This window comes from Lepeophtheirus salmonis, chromosome 3 (genome assembly GCF_016086655.4).
Source record: "Lepeophtheirus salmonis chromosome 3, UVic_Lsal_1.4, whole genome shotgun sequence".
NCBI classification, from domain to species: domain Eukaryota; kingdom Metazoa; phylum Arthropoda; class Copepoda; order Siphonostomatoida; family Caligidae; genus Lepeophtheirus; species Lepeophtheirus salmonis.
In genome coordinates this window covers 25,294,973-25,316,257 of record NC_052133.2, presented here as the reverse complement: position 1 = coordinate 25,316,257, position 21,285 = coordinate 25,294,973, and the positions used below count along the sequence as shown (strand labels likewise).

Genomic DNA, 21,285 nt, shown 5'->3' with positions numbered 1-21,285 from the left:
AATTAAAGGTGAGGATTCGAGGTTGGAATGGAGTTGGTGTCTGGAAGTGGGTTGCGAATGATGATACTTGTGGTATTTGTCGTGTAGCCTTCGACGGATGTTGTCCGGATTGCAAACTTCCCGGCGACGATTGTCCCCTTGTGTGGGGACAGTGCACACATTGCTTTCATATGCACTGTATCATGAAATGGCTCAAATCTCAACAGGTCCAATATCTGTGTCCCATGTGTCGACAAGATTGGAAGTTCTGAGGCCATTATGACCATGACTCCATTAGTTGTTCTTTTCCTCTCTTCTCTCCTGTTCTTCTCTCGGGAAAGAAGAGTGGAAGCCTCGGACAACTCCACTCTTGAATTCTCTTTTGAGTCTCAAACACTTGCTCATGAGTACATCCTTCAGTTCACAGGCTTCTATCCAGAGTCTTCTCGGAAAAAATTCATACAGGGAAACATAAATGACTACTAAATTACATTTTTCTTCATTTTCACTAGCCGCTTATTGTCTTTTTTTCATTGCTTTTAAGTAATTTCAGGGTTCAAATAATAATAGAAATATAAACTGAATATTCTACATTCCCATTTTTGAGTTTTTATTGTGATGTAGTAGTCATTTTTTTTAAAGGCTGCACTCTCTGACTCCGATGAAGTTGATGTTTTACCACGGATGAATCCTATGTCCAGATATCCCAGTGACTTTGATGTTATTCTCATAAAAAATCACATTTCTTCAAAGAAAATCATTGAAACTCTTAAAAATCATCCTCTAGTTAAGAGTATTACACCTCAAAGAAGGGTCACTCGAACTCTGAATAGTTTTACTAATGGATTTAGAAGTCCTCTTACTCTGGGAAATGCTTTCTGGCACTCGACAGGTAGACACAGTAGTAGAAGATTGCTCAGAGCTGTTCCTCGTCAAATAACTGCGATTCTACAAGCTGATGTCCTTTGGGGGATGGGGATCACTGGAGCAGGAGTAAAGGTTGCTATCTTTGACACTGGTTTATCCAAAACACATCCTCATTTTAAAAAAGATTCGAGAGAGAACGAATTGGACGAACGAAAAAACACTCGATGATGGGCTTGGACATGGAAGTTTTGTCGCTGGTGTCATTGCCTCTAGTGCCGAATGTTATGGCTTTGCTCCTGATGCAGAAATCCATATATTCAGAGTTTTTACTAATAATCAAATCTCATACACTTCATGGTTCTTAGATGCATTCAATTACGCCATCATGAAAAAAATAAACGTTCTAAATTTGAGTATCGGTGGTCCAGATTTTATGGATCTTCCGTTCGTTGATAAGGTATCTATGAAATACCTTTTCCCAATATAGTTAGATCTGCTCATTTCTATCAACAACATTGATTTCAGGTATGGGAAATCACAGCAAATCACATAATTATGGTATCTGCCATTGGTAATGACGGGCCTCTTTATGGAACCCTCAACAATCCTGCAGACCAAATGGATGTGATAGGTGTTGGAGGGATCAATTTTGAAGATCAAATAGCTAGGTTTTCTTCTAGAGGCATGACTACTTGGGAATTGCCTAACGGATATGGAAGAGTCAAACCAGATATTGTAACTTATGGGAGTGGTGTTAGAGGATCTAATAAAGAGGGTGGTTGTCGTCAGCTTAGTGGAACAAGTGTTGCATCGCCAGTTATTGCTGGTGCAATTACTTTATTATACTCTGGCGTGCTTCACAGAGGGTCTGCAATAAATCCAGCTAGTATGAAACAGGCTTTGATGAGTTCAGCGAGACGTTTACCTGGAGTAGGAGTCTTTGAGCAAGGAGCCGGAAAGTTAGATTTATTGAAGGCATATCAATTATTGAGCTCATATACTCCTCAAGCATCTTTTAGTCCTAACTACATTGATATGACGGAATGTCAATATTTTTGGCCATATTGTACTCAGCCTCTCTACTATGGAGCATTTCCTGTTATTATTAATGTAACAATTTTAAATGGAATGAGTGTGACTGGAAAAATTGTCAAGGAACCTGTTTGGCATCCGTACACACCACAAAAAGGAAATTTGCTCGATGTTGCGTTCTCTTATTCCGAATTAATTTGGCCCTGGAGTGGTTATTTAGCAGTGTATATCTCTGTTTCTAAAGAAGGAGCCAATTTTGATGGAATTGCGCAGGGTCATGTGTTTCTGACTGTTGAGTCTCCTCCCGAAGTTGGAGAAAAGTCTCCCCGTACTTCAGAAATACGACTTCCAGTGCGGGCTAAAATAATTTCTACTCCTCCACGCTCCAAAAGAATATTGTGGGATCAGTATCACAATCTTAGATACCCTCCAGGTTATTTTCCAAGAGATAACCTCAAAATTAAAACAGATCCTTTAGATTGGAATGCTGATCACATTCATACAAACTTTAAAGATATGTACACGCAACTTAGATCATTGGGGTACTTTGTCGAGGTTTTGGGTGTACCTTTTACTTGCTTTGATGCTTCACAATACGGAACGTTAATGATAGTTGACGCTGAAGAGGAGTATTTTCCCGAAGAAATTTCGAAGCTTAAAAGAGATATAAGCAATGGACTTAGTGTAATAGTCTTGGCTGATTGGTATAATGTTAGTGTCATAAAAAAAGCAAAGTTTTACGATGAAAATACTCGTCAGTGGTGGGTACCAGAAACAGGTGGGGCAAATATCCCGGCACTAAATGAACTATTATACACTTGGAATATTGCGTTTGGTGATACAGTACTCGAAGGTGATTTTTCTATTGGGAATCATGATATGTATTTTGCGAGTGGTGTAGGCATTGTGAAATTTCCAACTAAAAATGGTATCTTAATTTATCCCTCAGTACCTTTGAAGGATCAAGGGAAAGAATTCATGGGACACAGCGAAGGACCTTCTACTAGAGGCGATATCCCTATATTAGGACTATATCAAACTGAAAATGGGGGTGGGAGATTAGTTGCATACGGAGATTCTAACTGTGTTGATAGCTCACATTTATCCAAAGATTGCTGGTGGCTTTTGGAAGCCATATTAAAATACACAAGTACAGCATTTATGCCAAAAATATTAAAGGAAAATTCGGGTCCTGAACTATTGAATCAAACTTCTACTAGTCTACCCCTTAGAATGGATAATAATCAATTATATCGCTACTCCAAAGTCTTAGAAAACAATATAGGTAAAATTATTGCAGTTTCAGAATATTAATTTTTTTTAAATAAATTAAATATTTCTTATTTATTAGACGATGGGTTTCATTCAGCTCGTGTTCTACCGTCTTGTCCACATTTAAAGTGGGCTCAATCCCGTCCTTTAAATCGCACTGCTCCAATAAATTTATATAAAGCTCAAAAGCTTCTCTCATTAAATATTGAAACACCTCTAGTTTTGAATAATCACAGAGAATCTCACAATTTTATATTTGGACCTCCTAAAAACAAAGCCATTGATATGAATTCCGTCGATTGGGTTGGAGCAGAGGATACTCAAGTTGATGATCATTGGTCCATTGTTTGGATCTTTTGTTTGTTGTGCTTTATTTGTTTCGTTTCCTACAGATATTGCCGGACTAAATATCGTATTCGTAGGCGCAAGCCGCGAATTCATAAATTGATTAATGCTGCTGGGGGATTGTCGGCTTCATCATCTGCTTCCGCTGGAGGTCTGCGAAATGTTTAGTATTTAAATTTATCTAGTTGAATTTGTAATTCCTTAGTATTTCACAAAAAAAAAAAATTATAAATATTTTTACATATAACACATATATATTATTTAATACAATGAGTATACGAATTGGTTTCTTGATGACAATCAGAATGAGTATCAAACGATATGATACGATTAAAGCTTCGTAAAATATTGTGAAAAATCATAGTTATATACGGATGCACCTGAAAATAACATTAATGTTATTTATAACTTATCAAAAAAAGAATTCCAAAAATACAAGCTTTTACCTATATAACCTCCGTAACCAGCAGTTCCTTTATAATAAATTCCAACACCAGAGAGCCATGTGTCCGTTTCAACGGGTTGAGCATCGATGAATGGTACAGTTGTTTGCATAACCTAAAGAAAAATAATTGATTTGATATCTAGAACGTTATATATTATGAAATTACATCGTTGTCCCCGGAAGTAGTGTCGAACAGAATATATTTATTGTTGTCGGCAATTAATAAAGATGTTCCATTATAATTTGTTGGCACATCAGGATATGGTATATCAACCAATTGCCTTGATGGATCTGTGGCAGGTGTTATATCATTGGCGATCCAAGATGAACCTTCAACAAAGAGTTCCCCAGTTGAGTAGTCAATTGGAGTTACCTACGCAATGAATAATTGAAAATGCTATTATTAGAGATATTATAGTAATAGATATTACCTTCATTTCCAAATTTAAATGTCCTCCAATATTTCTAAATCGAACTCCAGTTACGACATGTCCCTCGGGTGCATTAAGAATATCAATGTCCATCGCTCTTTGTTCATAAGACATTTCCATAAATTCTTCATTTTTCAACTCAGCCTTATTTACGTCTATCTCATTTTTATTTTCGAGCCACTCCTTGCTTGGACCATCAATGAAAGCCTCTGGTAAAGCTGTGGCTTGTTGAATCTCTAGACCAAGGACACGACCTCTTTTTACAAAGCGGACACCAGTAACAACCTTATTATTGCTTAAATCAGACTCAGATGGATTTAATGACCAATATCTATCGGATAAATCTCCTGGTTGGTCACATTTACATAAACAGTAAGAACAATGGTATAATAACCATCTCCACCAACTATCAACTTTTATTTTATCTGTTTATCAAAAAAAAAAAAATATATATATACCATACATAATAGCAAATATGTAGAAAATCAGTGGTATTACTTATGCATTTTTGGTCTTTTTTACCAAGTAAGGTACCCTCTTCGAAATGTACCCAATCATATCTTCGCTCCTCATCATCGGACATGCAAACCCAAGAATCAGCTTCATAAAAGGTACAATCGAATAATCTTCCATCACAAGCACTCTGTTTGGAACAAAATTGTTGGTTAAAACATCCCTTCACGTTGGCAACCTTATAGTCTTTGCATTCCTTTTTACAAGTCTTTTTTTCGTTCATATCCACTTCATTGATGAGGAAGCCCTGATAAAAATAACATTATAGGTACATAGCTAATGTAATATTAGTAGACATGAGCAAGATTTAGATAGCATTTACATACCTGAAGAAGACGAGTCATTTTAAGAAAAGTTATGCCCTCTATTTGCCTTGGTGGATCACATCTGCGAACAGCTCGTGATAATTGGGGTAATATATATTGAACTGTTCTCATTTTTTCCTCATTTTGAACAGCTAAGACGTTCTCTAAAAATTTGTATTCAACTGTATAATTACCAAAATTAAATTCTCTCAACAATTGAAATGCGAATGCTATTGTGAGATATCCCTATACAAATATGATTAATTTATGTCAAATTAGTCGATATACATACAAATAGCCAAAAAACTACAAATCACCTTTTTCTCGGTATGACTTATAATATTGTATAAATCCCACGTTAAGTCATAAACAGATCGGTTTAAATCACAGCTGTATATTCCATTCTATTAAAAATATAATGCATAATTAATTAATGTTTTTCCTTAGAACGAAACGTTTAAAATATAATAAATTAATAATAATCAAATAAAAAATGTTTGTAACGAGTGTTGTGTTCATGTGAATTACAAATATAAGAGTTGAAATAACAAATTAGTGGGCTCAATTGTCAGAGTTTTTATTCCATCTCAAATTACTACAATTAAATATTCTATTTTCAAAAAAAAAAAAATGTTATTAACTTTTTAAGAAGCTAATATTATATTAACAATTTCAATAAACAAATGGCAAACATGATTCTCTTATAAATAAAAACTTGTTTATTTTTTTGGAAAATTTTGGGGAATTAGTAGGTCAAAGACCAAGTCATTTTCAGAATTTAACAAGTCAGTAATTATAAATATCGTATTTTCATGTTTTGAAAATAAGATATAAATCATATTTTATTCGCTCATATTGAGGTGTCAAATTTACGTTCATACTATTGTAATAAATTCATAAAGGAAATAAATTTTTTTATTGTGTTTAGTTTGAATATTCAATGAGTAAACGTAATGAGTAATGTCATTGATGATTACAATACTGAATTATTAATTTTAACTTTCACACAGGTAGAATTGATCAAATTACTATTTTTTAAATCATTATAGATAGGTATGAACTTATAAATGGCATTTATGTTAATAACGATGATAAACAAGATACACGCAGATCACTGATCGGTGATCACATGCAGGAAAAAAGAAGAATTTATATATGGTGTATAGAGAGCTATCTAAACTGTATCAAAAAACTATTTTATTACAAACCTCTGAGGTAACTAATGCACTGAGCCGTGAATAAATATCATCTTCATCATTGTCGTTTCCCTTAACGCTGAGCTTGTGCATTTTCTCCAATGCATTAACAAGAGATGTATTATCAGCTCGTGGATTAATGATAGATTGGGCATAGTCTACGAGTGTATCACGAGAAATAAACTCATCTCGCGTTGCTTGTCCCATGTATTGGTCAAAAAAGGAATAGAGAAGCTCTGTTTTCCCTACAACAACCAAAACTTCATTCCATGCTTCCTTCCAACGAGCAGATAGTTCAGTTCCATCATCTATGTTGGCCAGAGACTTAAATGTTGTCTCTGCATTTGACGTACTTATTGAATTACTCATGGCAAAAATGTCACCTCTCACTTCTGCAAACATTTTGAGAATACCTCGAGAGATAGAACCATCATTATCTCTTTCCATGATGACTTTTCTCTGAGGATTATCCAGTGTCTTTTTAACTTTTTCGGTTGTGTTTATAATTTTAAGAAGAAGTCGATTGATAGCCAAATCATCTGGCGTAGGAACGTCAAATTCATACTGTTTCAGGTGTTTGGAACTTGGTTCCTGGATAACGGTGTTTTGTACAATACCGAAGGAGTTCTCGAGTAGTTTTTTTGTTCCATCCGATATTTCTGATGCTTGAACAGTCCAGGATGTACATGTTAGTATCCAAATAAAATTGAGAGATATTTTCATTACAAAATGATTACACCTCAGTCATCCACTCATATGAAACGCAATCCTGCGACTGACTATGAAATGAAGAATACGACTTGATTTCATTGTATTTGCTAGCTCTCTTTCTTTCTTGTTTCAAGAACACGATTAAATTTGTCTTTTACTTTTTAGGAGCTCTCAGTAGGCCCGCGTTCCAACTTCTAATCGGCAATATAATCTATTACAATTTACAACTGCTACTCTATCATAAATGCTATCCAAATAAATTATAATTAATAACAAATGTTTTAAAAAAATGTATTGGTTCATTAATTATTACAATATCTTAATGCCTAATTGCTTCATTCAACCCAATTGTTTGGTAGGTATCCTAGACAACACTTCATTATTTAATACCGTTAAACCATTGGTACAAAAAGGCATTTGCAGTCCTATTGGTTATTTATTATTTTGAATAAAGAAAATTAAAACATTTTTTGGAATAGTAATGATGTATAAATATTCGTATTTAAACAAAATTAATAATTGTAATCATACGTATGTCGATAATTAAGGACAACATCAAAATGATTTGGCATAACTTTTAAAAGTGTTTGATACAAAGGCCACTCCTTATTATTTACTGTCTTCTACCAAAGTACCCAATAAGTTTATCATGTTGCATTTACAAGTTGTAACTTGTACACACACTTTGTACTAGTTGCAACAAAAAATGATATGAATAATTTAGAATCGTGGAGAGGATGAAACTATAGTAGTCGATATATTAATAATGTAATTTCTGACTATTTTGATGAAAACTACAAATTGATAAGTCATATTCTATGTCACATTATAAAGTTAAAATGCTCACAGTTATATTAGTTGTAAATACATAATTGTAATGGATCAGAATTAATTAAAATAAATTAATTAATGAAATAAAGTGTAATGAGACGTACATAGTATAACTTGTACAATCTACTTATATAAGTTAAACTTGTAAGGAAATCGCAACTTGAACACAACATATACAACTAAACATATGGATGAAATAATCCATTTGGGTAGATAATAATTAATCTAGAATTAGAAATCGAGAGAGAGAGCGAGCTACAGAGTTATTCAAAAACCAAAAATTAATAGGTACGAACTTAAAATATTACTACAACATGTTTCAATATTTTTTTTTAAATTGTTTCTACCTTGGGTAGGTAGAATATGTACATATTTCTTTCTCTATGATATATAGCTCTCAGGTGACGGATAATTAATGATAGTGATAGAATAAATCCATCTTTAAAAAGGAGAGTTCCCTCTTCTTTTCAAAGAATGTATTATGAATGGCAACAATGAATTGAAATATGCATTACTATATATGTAGTATATAACTACCTACAATTAAAAAGATGTACATAAAATTCATTTGATTTTTGATTATGCTTAATACTTATTTTATGTCTGAATAATCTAATAGCGATTTATTTGAATCTTTATTACTTCTCTTCATATCTTAACGCGAGGACTTCCCCAGGGTATTTAGACACCACTTTTGATCTATGTATAGCCAACCCAAATATAAAATGGATAATTTGTTAATTTAAATTTAATTTACATTCAGTAGTTCTTACTTGTTACATATGATTAATGATGCAAATCGAGAGCATTTTGGTCATGTTAAAAAATCAAAAATGAGCATGTTAACGCTGACAATTGAAATAATATTTTAGAGGAGAAAAGCTTATCTGTCATGACGTTTCGTTACATCAGCTACAAGCAGCTGTGACGAGGGGGACGGGGCAGAAGGACATAGGCAAGAATCACTCCGATGTCGATCCTCTATTCTATGTACATTGAGTCCAAAAGTGAATTATAATTCTACAAAAAATCTACAAGGTTAGTCTTCGTCTTTTAAGAGAACACAAAGATGTTCAATCGGGGTTTCAATATAATTGAATGTGGTAGAAAAGGAAGTGCATTCTTAAGGAATTAAATAATAAAGACAACAGCTTGGGAAAAGAAAATTCACTCTTCAGTTATCCAACTAAAAAATAAACCCGATTTGCATCATAACATATGATACCCTGGCATGGCACATAGTTATTAAGTGTCAATGAAGAGAGAAAATTTGCTTTGATTTCCGTTTTAACTCTCCGTTTCTTTTCTTTTTTATATGATGCACAGAACTTTACCTACACACGTTTTTTGTTATTTCTGAGATGAATTAGTAATTTTATGTTTCAAGAGTTAATGGATTTGATTACATAGAAGTTTCTCTCCATGATGCATATTACGTTAGGGTGGGAGTAGGTCGGGGAGGTGTAGTGTATAGCATGTTGCACCATGATCCTGTGAATCCATACAATTGTCACAAATGAAATGACACATTTATTTATTGAACTTTATCAAAATTGCAAAGTTCAAATGTAAAACAAATATTTTTTGTGGCGTTTAAATGTGTCAATGATGATAAAAAATAAAACATTCTAAACAATAAATTCTTTATACGAGCACATATTAAAATAAGAAAATTAAAAAAAACAAAAACTTTTCCGTCCTCCTCGTTTGGTTGTCCAAATTTTTCTGGAGACTGAATCTTACCCAGGAGTTAGCGATTCCCTATAATATAAGTATGAAAGTCCTTGCAGGTCATGTTGTTGAAATTGTACTGGGTGCACAGAATCCCTTTCAGTGATTCAACAGACAACCGATTCCTCTCCTTGGTCCATTGGGCTCGCACCAATGGAAAAATTCGCTCGACGTTTGCATTCTGAGCAGGTGTTGCAAAGAAAACAAAAAACTGTACAATCTTTAGCAGTTCTGAATAAAAAGCTATACTTTTGGATTTTTCCAAGAAGTTGGTCCACCTCTGGTGGGCTTGAAGTTCAATGAATTCTTCATAGCTGTTAAATTCTCTCAATGAATTTCTTAAGATTGGTGACCTGATTGAATAATTTTGAATCATCAATTGTCACCCCCTTTTCAGCTAGGTGCCTGATATAACCCTCAACATAATTAAAATCAGGTATCTCACTCAGATCCATCCACATGAAAGAAGAGAACTCCTCCATGGGCGCCATCCACCTCTCTAAGTAACCAAGCCACGCACTGTACTTCAGCACTGAAATGGGCACATCTTTGGCCAAACCCATTCTTTTGCTTTTGTGCCGGCGTTTCCTTGACTTTAAGAGGTAACAAGTTGTTTTTCTTCCGTTCATAAAGCATGATGTGGACCTTTTCAAGACTTTTTTTAACTTCCACAAATGAATTGTTCTCTCTCTCCATCTCCTGAATGCATATCTGAAATATACACATGAGAGAATGCATTTGCCATAGGTAAATCTCACTAAACTCATCTTCAAAAAACTTTTTGAGCAGCATGGGTGGGTTTCCCTTAGAAAAATAGAAGGCTTTCAAGGATGGATACATTTGGAACAATTTCTCGATACCTTGGAAAAATGAAAGCCACCGTGTCTCTCTGTGAGAGAGGAGAGTTCTGTACTCCACATCAGCAAACTCACAGTACTGCTTCAGGTTCTATTTGCACACAGTATAGAGATATTAAAATTTTGATACATTTTAAATATGATGTTCTCAATGTCGACATCCAGTGTGGCTGCTCCATGGTGAACACAAATGCTAAGAATGGTACTAGACATCCCGCACCAATTAAAAAAAAGTTCTGTAAGTACCTTTTTAAGATGGAAAAAACATTCGTCCCTTCCTCAGGACGCCACATTCTCCCAAAGTTGGTATTGCGGTTGACTCCTGTAAATGCAAAACATTTCGAAAATATGCCATATATCTCTAGTGTTTCTCTGATGTTTTCTGTAATGGTGTCGGCTGATTCTTTTGGGGTATTTTTAATATAAATTAATTTACTTTGCAGACCACCATTCTGGCAATCAAAATATTGTGTGAGCCGAGGGAATATTTTATTAGGTCCATGATTGCAGCCACCAGTAAACACGCCGCAGTACGGGATTTCTTCGAGTGCTGTCAGAGCAATTTCGACAAAATATGGAGCTATCACGACATTAACAATGGCTTCTGTCATAATGCTATCTCACTTGAGATAGATTTTTTGAGCTGTCACCGAATCTGGGAAAATATTACTTAGCAAACCAGATGCGCAATCAATTGATTTGTAGCTGTTGTGATGCTTTATTGAGTGAAAAGCGTGGGTAACCTATGCAACCGTAACAGAAGTGTCAGTTTTACTTTAAAAAAAGTATGTCACTTTAGTCGATGAGCTCTCTTCTCTTTTTGCAGTTTTGTGTTTTGCAGAGTGTACGTATTTTTTTTATGTACGATTTTGATTTTTCTAATTTTAATTTGAATGAGTATGAATCAATGAAGTAGCTAAGAATGAATGAAACTAATTTATATGTTTTCAATATAAACCTAAGATATTTTTTAACGACCACTTCCACCACCTTGATGTAAATAAAATAACAATTTTTGATATATGTATAAGTTTTATTTCTATCATAAAATTTAAATTAAATAAGTACAGTAAGATAGACGTTTAAAATATATATCCATAATACATATACTCATTCAAATTAAAACTAGAGAAATAAAAAATTGCAGTATCATTCATTTCCTATATTAATATTTCCATTAAAAACAAACTAACAAAGAAAAAACCTAACAACAAAGAAAAACATAATATAACCAAAAAAACCAGAAATCCAAAACTAAGTATCTAGGATTTGCCTATTTTTATGTCTACTGAATATCTTGATAATGTGATTTAAAATTTTAATGTATTTGATTGGGGTTTCCGAAAAATGCCTTATAATATCCAACGCCAAATTGAATGTGAATGTATCGTCCTTAGGTATTTTCAATTCAAAAGCCAAGTATCTTGACACAGACGCAATAAGTATGCTTCTTAACTCCATACTATCCGTTAGTTCCTTCAAGGTCAACTTTTTTTGTAATATAAGACTTAGAGTTAAGGTTGCCAAACCCGATTGCTTTAACTTTCTACGAAGGAATTAACTTACTTTTGGGAACCCCAAACATAATTATGGCCGAGATATGGTTTGGTGAGGTGTTTATATGAGCTTCTAAGTTCGATTCAACAAACTTCCTCAATAACAACAAAAAAGGGCACTCAGCAAAATCATGAACAACAGAATTAAAATAATTGCAATAATCATTAAATATTATACAACCCGTAGACACTAGAATTTTGACAGTGAATTACCCACCCTCGGCAATTCCTTTTGGTGAATTGATTATATGGCTTGTCCGTTCGTCCTTCAAACTTAGAAGGCAGAGTGTATTTTCTACAACTCGTGATGGCTCCGGCTGATAATTTTTTAAATTTGCCCATTTTCATAGACCAAGGAGTCAGCATACAGTGTGTTGCTGCTGTCCTTTGCAAAGAAAAAAAAAGACTTCCCTTTCGATAAAATATAATCATATTTAACATCATGAATTGAAATAACGTTATTATCCAACGCTTCCCTTTCCATGCTTATCGGATGTTCATGGTTTTTAAAGAATTATCTCTTTACCCTGTTCTTATGTATTACGTCTATTGTCGAGTTCGTTTTTTATTTTTACTCAAATATCATTATGCTTAGATGTGTCTAAATTTAACTCAACATACCTACATCTGTCTGTTATTGTTTAAATATATTTAGAGATGATACTATTCAGTAGTTATTACACAAATTGCATTTGAATTCAATTCTTCAAATGTAATTACTGTCCCCATTGCCATTCGTTATAAAAATCGATTTTGGGTTGGAAATAAAGTAAACCAGAAAAAATAATATTTTTCAGAAATAAATAACCTAGCCTTTTAAGGTGTTGAATTATTAATTTCCAATATATAAGGTTGGAGAAAAAGTAATTTCGTATTACCCCGCCCGTTTTTTTAAATAAGTATACCTTGTTCATTATTGTTCACATTGAATCATACAATATGGTGTTGTGAAGCCGTGAGGGCATTCTACAAGCTATTTGGACAGTATGACGTTTGCAGGGTTTAGTCATGAATTATCGTGCACCGAGTGTGGAAAAGGAAAAAATTCCCCAATTTTACATTTCTACTACCTGAAAAAGAAAAACGAGTCAGAAGCGACAAAACAAAATTTCCGATGCATACGGGGCTGATACTCTTTCGATTCTTGTTGCACACCAGTGGTTTGAGGAACTTTTTTTGTTTTGTTTTTTTAGGTCAATTTTGTCTTCTACTGTGAATAACTCGACCGTTTGAAGCTGGCGATTAAACAGAAGTGGCCAACATTTGTAAATAGAAGAGAATTTACAAAATCAAATCAATTGATAGCAAAAAAAAAAATCAATTATTTAACAAGATATCATCAAGACAAAGCCGCACACATCTTTGATGACACACCAGGAGCTCTGGGAGCTCGGAAGGAAAGTTCTTATGCATCTACCCTACTGTCCGGGCATAGGACCAAGTGACTACTACCTGTTCATGTCTATGGGTAACGCGCTTGGGGGTAGAAATTTGTCGTCAATAGCCTCTTCAAAAAAAATTTAACTTTTAAAAGTTTTTCTAAAAAAAAAACATCACTCTACCGACACCCTACGGATAATGTAATATATCTGTGGATATAATAGTGTAAGTTTAGGTCAGTATATCCAATAAATATAATATATATTTATTAATATGTTATGTTAAAAAAAAATATTTCTGTTAATCTTTTCCCATGGTGGTATTAGTACCTTTTGTCAATAAGTTATTTTTTTCATTTAATACAATGGAACTGGAAAATAAGTTTTTTTATTGTTAATAGAATAACACATTATATTCAAAAATAATATCCTTATGTTACTCCTCAAAAATGACTCCTTACGATTAAAAATAAGAGAATTAACACATTCATCAATATTACAACGATATTAATATTTTCCTCAAAATAACGGGACAATGTATGTACAATAATATTTCAAAACTAAAGAAAACATGAGGATCCGATAGTTGGCGCAGATGGACTAAGTTCTTATCCATAAATATAAAAGTATACAAGTCACTAATAAAGAATAATAAACTCAATGCGGCACCACAATTATGGGCTATTTAAACAAACTACAAATAAGTAAAAAACACACTGATGCTTCATTGGAAAAGGTGGGGAAAATCCTTAGACTGTAAGTCCAACTCAAGTATCAAGTATTTGTTTACAAGTCCAAGTCTTTGAATATTTTCATCGGGTCCTCAAATTTCATTCGAGTACACTTCAATTCCATAATTATTGAATATGTTGAATATTATTCGGTTAATATTATAGAAGTACGTTTCATAGAAATTGTATTAATGTACTTCATTATTAGTGCCTTTATATTTTATCCTATACTCACTTATCAGTATATTATTACTCTCAAATCCAAACAAACTACTTAGAATAAATAGTTATACTTATTGTTATAAACGTGGAATCATAGAAAAGTAAGAACCAAAAACTATAGCCCAAATTCTGTACCTTAAAACTTCAAGCAATTACTTAAAGGACGTACAGTAATTATAAAACTGTATTAAAATATTCTTTGAATCAATAATATATATATTTCCTTAACTATTTAAACCACAAGTCCTTTAGAGTCATGAAATCCATTTGTCTGCTGCTTCTAAAAAAGTTCAAGGGACGAAAAATGATTGGAAATATGTTTTTGATCACTTCACAACAATCCACTAACGGTTTGCGTGCTTCCTACAATATATCTTTGTTGATATCTAGATATGTTCAGACTTAAACGATTGTGAGTAAGAAAGATTATGGACACAGTTTTACAAAAGTCACCAGACCAAAATTATTAATTCTATACCTCTCAGTAATAACTCAGTTCTAGGAAGAATAGATGAAAAACCTAAAAACATAGAAAATAAATTGAGTTATATTCTTTCTACAAAATAATTTATCTTGCAGTTAGATGAGTCCATTATGCTAGGAAATGATATGTGCTTCTTGTTTAAGTTTTGTTTTTGAAAAAGATGAAGAGTTGGTTCAAGTAATTATATTTGTAATAAATCTTATAATAAATACTAAAGGAGAGTCGGTATTTGATATCATTGATAGTTTTTCCAAGAGAAAAACATCGCATATGTTAATATTCTTGCGATGCAATAGATGGTGCACCATCCATGATAAGTCGTCATTGTTGCTTCATCAGTTTCTTGAAAAGTCGTACCTGATGTACTTGCAGTGTCCTGTGTAATCTACAGGCAGCATCTGGTAGCATAAAAAATCTTAGTGATGGACTTTGCAAATCAATTAATACTGTTATGACGGAAGTAAATAAGATCCAGGTAGATTCCCTCAATTCGACAGCTTGGCATTGATAATGAGGAAGGGTTTTAACGTTTAGTACTAGACACAAAAGCTACATGGCTGTCAAAGGGAAACTTCTTGAAACTTTTTTATTCTTTGTTGGACTCTAAAACTGGGCATTGTGATGATCTAAAATACATCACGGATAACATTGCTTATTGTTAGATATATTCACAAAATTAGATCAAAGTAATTTGCAGGAAATTATACCAATAATTTCTAAGTTAGATCAGATATCTCCACTCTTCTGTCTTAAGTTATTCAAACGAAATTTAGCCCTCCATGAACTTTACCAGTTTCCAAGCCGTTTTGAATTGGATAAAATAAATAAAATATCAGATTATCACCTTCAAGTGTATTTTGCTTCCTGGAAGAGTTGTAAAGATACATGTCTGAACTAGGATATTTATAGATAATAGTACCAGACTGGGCTTTCAATCCATTCTTTGAAGTCAGCAGTGAGGAAACAAGAGAGGTAGAGAAAGAATGATTTCAAATCAAGAGGACGGGTACATTGTGTAAGTGTACCCGCACGTCATCCTTTCTCTTTTTATCTTGAAATTCGAGACAACGATACTGTAAATGTAGTTGAAATTCAATTATTGTAATTAATAATAAGGAAATGAATTCGCAAAGCGAAGAAAATTTCATTGATTAGGAGGAGAGGGTGCTTGACTTTTAGAGATATTTGGACAATTAGCACTTAGTGGGATCATGAAAAGTAAATGGAAAGTCTCATTATGTGAAGGGGGTTACCCGTGGACTGAAGGATGAGGCTAGAGGAGATTACACCTAAATTAGTAAAGGGCTACAACTTTTTCTTGTATCTACCATGAAACATTACTGTATAATTACAGGATGAACGAATAGGTATCATGGAGAGGAGCTTCTATGTCATTAAATCCAATAATTCCTGTAACAGAAAATTACTATAAACATAAATAAATAGAAATGTACAGGACAATCTTTATTGATTGTCTAATCATACGGGGAAACTTATTCGAGCAAATTTAAGAGATGGAGTCAATATCCCTCTCTTCATACTCCTATAATATATTCTTCGTTTCGAAGTTATTTTATTACATTAAAAGATCGCAATAATTGATTTTTAGACTAGCCGCTGTCGTTTTCTCCAATTTCGAGATGGAAAAGGAAAGTATGGCGTACAGCAAGCTTATACTACGTACCCCAGAACTACATATACATAGCTAAGTCCAAAGCTCAAGATATCATACCAAGATTTTTAGATAGAAAAAAAAATGTATCTGACTTTATCGAGTATTAAGAAATAAGTGGAAAATACATTTTATTGCTTTTTCAACATCATATTTAGTACAACGCACCTTCAGTGACTTGCTTAAAAGCTTAAAATTAACGAACTTGGGTATATATGTATGTCTTCTTTTTAGTCAGTTTAAACCTGATATGGAGGAACTAATATTACTATCCCTACACCAAATATACCCTTCCCATTATTTTCATTTTGGAAGAAAAACTTGTATGTGTTTATGGGGCCTGGGGGTGCTAGAAGCTTATATAGAAGCCAAGGGGGCGCCAGCTGGAAAAAGTTTGGGAAACCCTGCATTAAATAAAGGAAGCAATTCGTTGACCGGCGAGTTTTTTCCAAAGACAAATTTTGCCAAATAATTTTTTTGTCAAAAAAAAAAAAATTGGCATCATTAATTTCAATTTTTGACATGTTTTATGCTAACTTTTAGACAACTTATTTATATTTTTTGACGAATTTTGTAAAAGTTTTTCATAACCACTACCTTTATGTAGATACAATGTGGGGGGCTCTATTTTTTCGTTTAAGCGTCTATTTGGAGCTCTTGCCCTAAGCCCTCCATAGAACCCCTACCACCTCGAGGGTATTAAAAACTAAAAAGACTTAAGTGTCTAGATTTTCTATTCTTTTTATACCACAGTATCGTCGTAGAATCACAACGACGATACTGTTGTCCAATTTTTGGATCCTGAGACGAAACATTGTAATTCTCTTCCAATATTTAGTAATACGTAATTGTAGATACTCTAATATAGGTAAACTAAATTTTAAAACTATAGATGAGGCTCTTACCTGTAGAAACCTTGCAAATAATTCAAGAACTCCTTTTTCATGAAATAAACCTTTGGAAGGAACAATAAGATAGTGCATCTCTTCCAAGTAAGATCGAATTGAGTTACTTCTTTGACTTATTGTGCTTTGAGCAAAGTCCATGGCTGTTGTTTCCTCTAGTCGATCATGATATGTTCTTAAGTAGGACTGCACATCATAAGAAGTATTTATTTTATGGACCAGTTCATGCAAGCGACCGAATTTTGGATGTAAACTTGAATCGAAGAAGGATAATGGTCCCCCTTTCTTGTAGTCGAGTTTTCTTTACAAAATAATAACTTTTTAGTAGGAAATTTGTTTGCTTCATTAGGGGAAAAATTGACCCTTTAATATTAACATATTATATGACTGTTATTGCTCAGTGATTATTTATCAAAATGACTTCCTCTTAACCTAAAACAAATATCTAAACATACATATTATGCTGTGTACACTTTTGATTCGTACCTAACTCACTAGGACTAATTTACTGATTTAGTACGCTAGGAGTATATTTAAATTGAGACGATCATTTAATTTTGAAATAAATAATCAAAGAAAAATTAAAAATTCTATAAAGTTATAAAATGAATATAAATTTTTCATTATATATAAAAAACCAATAATGATTATAAACTATTAAGATATAAAGGATTTAATCCAATATCAATGGAGCATGAGGCAAACTAAAAAAATAAATATTATCCGCAAGGTGGTGTGACAATAGTATGTAGTTTGGAGGGGGTGGCAATATAAATAAAGACAATTTTGAATTTAAAAATAATAAATATATTAAATAATAAAACAATCTAATAAAAATAAATAACGCTCACGAATCATTTATTCATAATTAATATTTATTCAATGTATATAGTTTTTTTCATCTCGTATTTTGCTTCTATAAGTTCCTTTTTGTACACTAGCCAGGTTCGATTTTCAACTTTGTCGAATTTCGAATAAGAGTGGAGCGAAAAATTTGTCATATAGTAGAAAAATTACCTATGCAAAGTTTCATTTTCTACGATGCCATCTTTAGGTAAATCATCTTGATTCTGTGTTTGAAAGGAGCCAAAAATTCTTAATTTCACCAATAGGGATTAAAATAGAGAAATAATCATTATTTTGCATTGATTAATTATGATAAGAATTATTGTAACCTATGAAAAACATTAATAAAGTTTTTTTTCTAAAGCTACCCTTTGGAAGAAAAAGATAAAATAATATAAGAAAATTTAGTTCTTTCCTTCCTGAAAATGTATAAAAAAGGATGCGCGCAATACGTGGATCATCAAACTTTTCTAACTTTTTTCTCTTTTTTATTTCGTAGGACTATTTTAGAAAAAAAACTTTATAAACACTTAATATAGGTAGAAAAAATATTAAATTACAAAATTATTTTTTTGCAAATTAACAAAAAAATTCCTCTTAGTATCTATAGATCTAAGTGAAGAGTTTTTGCCTTTTTCATAATTTGATGGAGATGTGCAACTTAAAGATGACCACGTAGGATAATGCAAATTTGCATAGGTCAGTTTTATACCATATAGCAACTTTTTCACACTACCCGAAATTCGAAAAAAAGTTGAAAATCAAACTGGTCTATTGTACACGTCATGATAATATGTCTACAACAAGAGATATGTAATGTCTAAAACTTTGGAGAGGAAAATTGCATTGATGAAGGGCTATTAATGAAATACTAATTATCTTTTCATAATAAAAAAAAAAGGATATATTATCATTATTTGTGGCAGGGCCGTTAAAACGGGTAGAGGGGGCGGGGAATTACCCATGGAGTATTAGAGTCTAAAAAATGGAATGTTCAATCGGAATTTTTAGGATTATTTCGTAGTGATTTTAAAATAAATTGAAAAAGACCTTTTGAACAAATAAAATTGATCTATTTCTATAATAAAGACTGTTTAGAAATAAATTAAATAATATTTACACAGTTTATTAAAAGGGACTAAAAATGATTGACCTTTTTAAAAAAAGGTCTAAAAAATATGAATAAAACATTGATATTCTTACAAAAAGGTATTCCATTAAAAATGAAATAAATTACTTATTTATGAATGCCTTTTATTATCTTTAAGAAAAATGAAAAGGCTCATATCTTAGTTTAAAAAGAGTCACCTCATCTTTGAGTAGAAAAAATGAGATATCAGTAGGAAAACTAGACCAAAAATATTATCCCCACCAGAAAAATCATATAACTACCCCTAATTAAAAGGCCAAATATCTTCTTCGGTTCCCCTATTCCGGCGGACTTGCACATTTAGTTATACATGAGGGAAACAGGGAACGTTTAGAAGAAGGTAATGTTCCCAAATGCCAGGGACAAAAAAGTATAAAAATACTTGAATTAGGTGAGAAATGACAGCTGCACTGTTATATTGGAAATAAAATAATCATTCAATGAACAAAAAAAAGTGAAATTCAGATACCAATTGGAGTAAAAATAAATTTTTTAGAATATAATAATTAATTGAACCTTCAATTATTCAATTGTAAGGTCTTTTAATCACGTTTTCGCTCTATTTATTATCTTTATCATTTGTATCAACTAGTTTCCTGCCCTTATCACACACCAAACTCAATGTCTCACAAAATTGAAGCACGTGACACAATCAGCCAAGGCTACCGTAATTTTGGGAGAATCTGATCTAGGAATGGCTTTATCTGATTCTGAGTTCCATCATCAAATTATATGTGACAATAGTCTCCATAAACCTTTATAGAAAACATTGGCCAATAACTGTAATATTTTACAAAAAGATTTTTTTTTTTTTTTTGCAGATATATGCAACTTTGTAAATTCTATAAAAGTTACGCAGCCCCTAATTGTAAATATTTACATATGTATCACTGAATAATCAATAAAAATAATACTTTATACAGTAAATTTGGTACATTTAAAAGACTAAAAATGTTCTCAATGATGAAAACAATGTTGAATTTAGAAAAAAAAACTTGCTTTGTTCTGTTCGATTTTAAAAAAAATAGTGTATATCTAAAATTTTATTCTTAACTTAATTAATTTCAAAATGTTTACACCAAAATAAATCATCTCCTTTTTGGAAATCAAAATATGACCACCTTATTAATTATTAAAATAATAAAGCAAACAAATTTGGAAAATGAGATTTACGCTGAGCGAAACTCCTTGAATGAATTGACATTAAATACACAACAAATCAATATGACGGCCAGTCGATGGAGGGACGATTTTTTTAGTAATTGATTGATGTTTGACATCCCCACACAAAAACTCTTTCACTTTTCCACAATTTTCAAGAAACTAATTGGCTCAACATCATTTTACAAAATCATTGACTAACTTTATATGTCTTCTTTAAAATACGCGTCTTTCTTAAGAATTCTATAATATGTATGTATGTACAATGATAACTATGTATTCTTCTATGTGCTTCGTTTTCTCAGTGGCGATAAGAAAAAAAATGCCTGTAGTTTATTTCTACTCAATATTTGGCGCCGTCTTTCACAAGAACTTCTCTAGGCATACACCCTTATTTTCTGTCTTGTGTGATATCTTCTAATAACGACAGGAAATACCAGTATTTGCATAATTAAGGCTCAAATTCCTCTTGGTAGACCATTTGATCAAAATATGATAAACCTTGGTATTTCCTCGTTTATTTATATTTGCTTTTAGATTAGTGATGGGGCAATTAATCCAAATCGGGTGTTTTTCTGGAATTACATTGGGAAAATAATGTTTAATTTGCAATTCCGATTCTTTTTTATTATTATTTATTACTGTTAACAATTTATTACTTTAT

General features: G+C 32.4%; 2 protein-coding genes across 3 annotated transcripts; one reads left to right on the top strand and one right to left on the bottom strand.

Annotated features, from left to right (window-relative positions):
• Nucleotides 1-534: 534 nt before the first annotated feature.
• On the top strand, nt 535-3,949 carry S1P (membrane-bound transcription factor site-1 protease). The gene is given in 4 exon segments (XM_040708825.2): nt 535-1,023; nt 1,025-1,303; nt 1,372-3,163; nt 3,230-3,949. Coding segments are annotated over 4 exon segments (2,865 nt in total). The 5' UTR covers nt 535-663; the 3' UTR covers nt 3,664-3,949.
• On the bottom strand, nt 3,672-20,933 carry LOC121114765 (uncharacterized). 2 transcript variants are annotated; one of them, XM_040708824.2, is made up of 9 exons: nt 20,634-20,933; nt 17,465-17,765; nt 5,507-5,593; nt 5,211-5,435; nt 4,870-5,131; nt 4,372-4,796; nt 4,107-4,313; nt 3,942-4,053; nt 3,672-3,875 (listed from the first exon to the last, which is right to left on the bottom strand). In XM_040708824.2, exons 1-9 carry the CDS (start codon nt 20,738-20,740, stop codon nt 3,826-3,828), a joined length of 1,776 nt encoding a protein of 591 aa, XP_040564758.1. In that variant the 5' UTR covers nt 20,741-20,933; the 3' UTR covers nt 3,672-3,825. The 2 variants fall into 2 exon arrangements, with proteins under 2 accessions (XP_040564758.1, XP_040564757.1); XM_040708823.2 differs by lacking the exons at nt 17,465-17,765; nt 20,634-20,933 and adding an exon at nt 6,398-7,325.
• Between the last annotated feature and the right edge of the window lie 352 nt (nt 20,934-21,285).